Source organism: Mesitornis unicolor, unplaced genomic scaffold, assembly GCF_000695765.1.
Source record: "Mesitornis unicolor isolate BGI_N332 unplaced genomic scaffold, ASM69576v1 scaffold396, whole genome shotgun sequence".
NCBI classification, from domain to species: Eukaryota; Metazoa; Chordata; class Aves; order Mesitornithiformes; family Mesitornithidae; genus Mesitornis; species Mesitornis unicolor.
The window spans coordinates 66140-72121 of record NW_010190022.1 but is presented as its reverse complement, the minus strand read 5'-3'; the positions used below and the strand labels follow the sequence as shown (position 1 = coordinate 72121).

Here is a 5982-nt window from a genome sequence, read left to right as displayed (position 1 = left end):
CACCTGCAACTATGATTTAAAAAAAATATTTATTTGAAAAACCCAAAACTATGAACAAAACAGCGAAACACCAAATTGGTGAGACCACTTAAGACTAACTATACTTTACGGCATATCCCAAAAAAGCAACAAAAAGCCAATCCAATAGGAACAATTTTACCTGACTTCAAGTATTGCAAATTTTAGTTAACCTTTCCATTTTTAAGTTCTCACATTTCATTAAACAAACTTTTAAGAAAACAAAGGCTTTTGGGATAATACAGTCCAACATTTGCTATTAAACTAGCACTGAAGAGCCAATAATCTAAAGAAATAACGTTCAATCTCTGCATGTTCCAGGGGCCACGCTCACTCCCTCCTCCCTGACCAAGAACCAGGGAAGTTTGGACTGATACTTTCTCATGCCAGAAGTGAGTGAGCCAACAGCCCAAGGAAAGCACCAAATCCCAAGACGGTTCTGCATCTTCATGATACCACAGTGCCCAAATTAACAAATTCAGGGCTCCTGAGCAGACAAATTGCATGTGAAAAATGTGTTCTCTGAAGTCTCCCAGTCTTGGCCCCAAGCACAATCTAATAAGAGATGCCGGATGCAGCCTCTGTAAAGCTCCACTTAAATCTCAGGAATGGGCATGAGAACCCATTCACATTTGCAGCTCATCATAAACTGACCCCATCTGTTGCTACCCAGCTTTCCCTGCCATTTTAATAGTTCAATTACAGTTTATTCGTACTTCTCTTCACTGAGAAGGGAAGAATTATGATCCAACCAGTTACACTAAAAATTCTATATTAAGTATGCCAAAGATTAGCTCCCACAACATGCTTAAGTAAAATGAGCTTCATGCCACCAGAGCACACCACTCATTCGCCGAACATCTCGCCTCAGAGCGTATTCTCTCTTCTAAAGGCCTAAGGTGTTTTGCTTTTCACTTGAGAATTTTCCTCTAGATCAGTTATTTTAGCATTCTTGAGCCAAGTTCTCTCAAAACAGATTAACAAGACCATTTAACAACCAGTATCTCATAAAAGTCAATGCATTTGTATTTAGTACCTTTTAAAATAATCTGTAATTACACATTAATCTATTTTGCAAGTTTAAAAAATCTGAAATAAAAAGTGGAAAAGGGAAACAATGTGTTTGGTATAACTTTTTAAAATAATAGTATACTTTAGATCAGAATGCTCCTCAAAGAATGCATAATATAAAATCCAACTGGATTACATTAACATTAAATTAATGTAACATTTAGTTCACATCGTCTTCTTGCCATTTATGTTAACCTTTTGCTCTAGTACAAGTCTCCAGTTTATCACAGCTTTATGTTCATATGGATAAAATAGATGTGGCCAATAAACCAACTTAAGGTCAGGTTATTTTCTTCCTAGGTAATCCATAGCAACTTGTAAGTAATTTTTCTTAGGAAATAAATACAGTTAAGTGTATGTGAATCACCATCAAGCTTCCCAAGATGGCAATGTACTTTATCTAATGAGAATACTGGAAAGAACTACAAAGAAATTAACTCACAACAAATTTATTTTTGTTAAGTGTCAAACAGCTCCCCTTCAAATGACTGAAGTGACAAATGTGAATGCAGTGAGACAAGCTGTGTTTTCTTTTACTTAAATGGAATGGTAAAGCTTGGAAATTTTTAAGTATTATAATTGTATCTCATGTGAAAATTAAGCACCAAACTGAAGTTTTAGGAATAATGAAAAAACCCAGTAAGTATAACCAAAAGTAAGTGCATTGTAGTTGCCTATTATATTCTTTCCAAGCTTATTTGTTTTACCACAGCATACCATAGAAAGAGCCAGGACTTCACTGGGCTTTCCAGTCAAACAGATCTAAGGCAGTTAAAGATCAAGTACACATGGGCACGAAAAAATGATAAACTGATCAGCCAGATGAGAAACAAGAAAAATTAATCACTTCCAGCACATGGGCAGTATTTTAAAGCAAAAACGCTGCTTGGCTGCATTTACATACCGTTTTTAGGAACCAAATTGGGACCATTTCTTCTCTAACAAAATCATGTTTTTATTGTATAGCTCAAGGCAGTTACTACTACATACAGCAAAGTGAAAACTACTGCCTTTACCACTGAGCTGTGCACAATCAACATGGCCAGGCAGCCCTAAGAAAGCTTTTAAGAGCAGAATTTGGCAGCCTGTCCTTAGCTACAAAAGGAATTCTTCATTAAATCTTTAAAGTGTGCCCAAATTCAACATTTCAGTATTTATTTTTTAGGACTTAAAGGCTTGATTCATGGATATTTACAAAGAGATTACACGATTTTGTGCAATGAGGAGAGCAGACAAATCCACTGCTACCATACAGCAGAGTCATCCAAGTCACAGTTTTACAGGAAGGGCAGCTCACAACTATGGAATGGAAGTCACCAATACTTATTAAAATCTACAGTAACTTTCAAATACATTCACACCTCTGCTTGCTAGCAAAAGTGCAGCACAACAAACAAACACTGAAAATAGCACGAGGCTGGCAAGAAAAGAATGAACCACTTTTTGCAGATTTGGTATGTTTAATGTACTTCTGAAACACTCAGATGCTACAGGGATGAGAGTGTACGTATCTAAGCAAATCTACAGGAGTCAGCCTTTTCCTCTGAAAAACTGAACACTGAAAAACTGAAAACCTCTTGAATCGAGTTCAAGTTGTATTTAAAACATGTTCTCTCTACAGGTTTACAGTTTAGAATTACCAACTCACACCAGTACTTTCTCAATCCCCATAAAAAATGCTATGTACAAGGGCAGAAAAAAGTGACCTAAAATTTAGACACCTTACTAGACACAGATGTAAACTGCGGTACACCAAAGCAGGTATCTTAAGTAGTTGCTAAAGACAAACACTAGTTTACATCTAGTGAAAAAACTAGATATATTCCCTAATGTTAAGTTTTAGGAATAGTTTGCTAAGTAAAACCAGTTGCAGGTTTGGTTGGTGTCTTCTGGAAGAATGAGTGCTGTAACATGATGTGCATATCAAGTAAGGCAAAGAGTATTTCAGATTTTAAATCTGACTTACTATTGAATTACAAACCATAACGCATGGGGTGTATCTCAAGCTGAGCAAAAGAAATGGCAATACTAAAGACAGTCTAGAGGAAAAGAGTAGTTACAGATGTCACAATGGAGGACCTACATGTGACAACTCCCGAGTTGTATGAAAACAAACTCTACCTTAAGCCATACAACACTGGCAATTTAAATAACTGTACTTCCAAAATGCCAGTGACGCCGCAACTTTCCTCTTAATTCATTTTCTCAAAGTTCAATTCACCAAGACTGCTTTATTAAGATCTAACAGATATTTGCTCTCGCTGCTGCTTGCATCCCATGCTTGGAGCTACGTGCACATCATTCCAGTATCATTAGGGCATCATGTTATCTCAAATATTTTAATCAATTTTGTCTCAGTATTCATGCAAATAAATTTTAGTAATTTCTATTTCTGGAAAGGTGAGTGAACCGATAAAAACAGAACACTAATACATCACAATTATTTTGCACAGGAAAAAAGCAACAGTAACCAAAAAATATTCCTACTTTCTTTACATTACAGGAATAGAACCAATAGATCTTTTCCATCATCTTCCATGACCAAGAAAATGTGAATCATAAGCAGCTTCCCAATAGCTTTATCATCAGTTTTATCTTAAGACTGAAAGGAGCAAATCTAGCCAGTGTTGTGTTGGAAATGGGCATTTTTCAAATTCATCTTTCTGTAAAACATTTACAAGAATACTCACGTGCAATTCTTCTAAATGCATATTACTCAACTACAAGTGAACTAAGTGAATCTTAACTAGAAAACATGTATTTACCTCCTATTTAAACAGTCATTCACTGGTAACACACTGGTGTCTATTCAAACCAACCACTGGGGAAAGTGTACACTCATAGTAATACATAACACAGTGGAAGGCTTTAAACCCAATTGCACAAATGTCTCCCTCCTTGCAATGGCAAGGTACCTGAACAATCGGTAGGACGCATAGATGTCAACAAGTTTTTTTTCTGTAGAAGTCCAGTTTAGGTAAATTCATTCATACTGTTATGAATAAAGCATACATACAGATTACTTTCCCAAAGTCATGCCCCCTCCCCACCCCCCACTAAATTTCCCAGTAATTTGAGTAACAGATAAGCCTATTGTGACTAAGTTTGCAAAGGGAGACTAAGGTACAAAGATACAGTATCCTTGAGAAAACTTTACATAAAATCTGATGCTCTTTGAAAGTCAAACCAAAAGCAGTTATGACATAAATGGTTCATAGTATGTACTGCAGCATGCAATTAAGAGTGGAACTTCGACACATAGTAGAAACCACATATGAAAATGATGCCACTTATAATTAGGCATAAAATTATTCTCACCCAGTATTACAGTACTAGTAATAACATTCCCAAAATCCTTTTAAGTGATTTTTGTATTTTATTGTAATCAGATAAATGCATGTTTTACAGCATTGTCACACATTGTATTTCGCTAGAGTCACAAACACATTGCCTTACATAATGTTCTGCATCACTTCTGCTCTATACTACAAAGCCTACGACTGAATACAAAAAAAGTTTTACAAAAGAAACCGTTTTAAAGACTACAATAACAATAAAACCGTTTTCAGATAACAGCTAAAATTATAAAGGCATATCACCGTATACTTCTACTGGAATTTCTAAACAGTAAGGAATGAAGTAAGTTTTAGTATCTGCGACGCTTGTTAGGTCCTTCAAAGTTGCCCCCTGGGTTTCCTCTACCAAAGCCACCAGGTCCACCACTCACGGCACCTACACCACTCATTGGCGGCTGAGGAGTTTCAGAGCCCGTCCTACTAACCAGAGGTGAACCCATCTGGGACGGACCTCCTTGGGGGAATCTCTCATTATGCTAACACAAGTCCATTTGGAACGGGCCAAATGTGAGTTACAACAAAAACCACAAGTGATGTTGCCATGAAGTTCAGCAGATAGTCCAGCAGAATCAGGATCACACATAGAGGGAAGAAAGGAGCAATTCAATTAGTTATTATGGAAAATGAGCTGGAAATTAAAGAGCGCTAATGTCATGCCCCAACTTTGTAAAGTAAACTAAAAACTTAAGTATTAAGATCAACTCAGGTGTTGAATGTAACTTCATCCTTTCAAGCACATCTGAAGCAATACATATTCTCTATGTAATAGAAGAGAGAGCAAACAATTATTTCATACTTAAGGACTATTCTGCCTTACACTACAATGCTTCTCCCTTAAATAGACACAGAAACATTGTCAAACTAGCAAAAAACATTTAAAAAACCAGCTTTTGTATTTCTAGAGACTGCAGGTTTATTCTTTCAATAGCGACATAACCTGAAGACTTATATACCCACATATCTGTGGCTAAGGTTGGTTTCAGTTCATACTACCTGGAGCCAGCCTTTTGTACGGCACTTCAGGAATCTTTAGTTAAGACTTAAAAAACAGAATAAACTTACACAACTAGCGACAAAGTGCGTAACTGGACTACACTTAGTTTAAACTAACTTGATATATACTTAAAGCTTAACCTGAAATATCAATACGAGATGAAAATCCAGTTAATGTTTCACATTTATTTTCCTTAGTTCTGTGTCTAATATTAATAAAGGTATATGTGCTTGCACAGATTTATTTGGCTATGGCAATTAAGACCTAAAACAGAAAACATGCACCTGAGCACTTATAGTTCAGTATAAGCAAGTGTTTAAAAATAGAACCCCACAATGAAATTTAAAACATTATCTCAGCATAATATAAACCAGTAGAAGCAAAGACATGTGCAATCTTGCAGATCTTGCAATAACTCAATTCACCTGTCGAGGACAGTTACGCTTTCAGAAGAAATCCTTCTGTACAGAGATCTACATTATCTGCCTACGTATTCAGAGTTCAACAAAAATACCCAAGACCATCACTTTACAGATAAGCCTG

General features: G+C 36.2%; 1 protein-coding gene across 1 annotated transcript in view; it reads right to left on the bottom strand.

Moving 5' to 3' along the window:
* Positions 1-4442: 4442 nt before the first annotated feature.
* The window catches only part of PSPC1 (paraspeckle component 1), a 37753-nt gene continuing 36213 nt past the window's right edge, over positions 4443-5982 (bottom strand). The window contains exon 9 of the mRNA XM_010186234.1: positions 4443-4921. Within this exon, the coding sequence (XP_010184536.1) occupies positions 4736-4921 (186 nt within the window). The 3' untranslated portion in view covers positions 4443-4735. The remainder of the gene's footprint in view (positions 4922-5982) is intronic.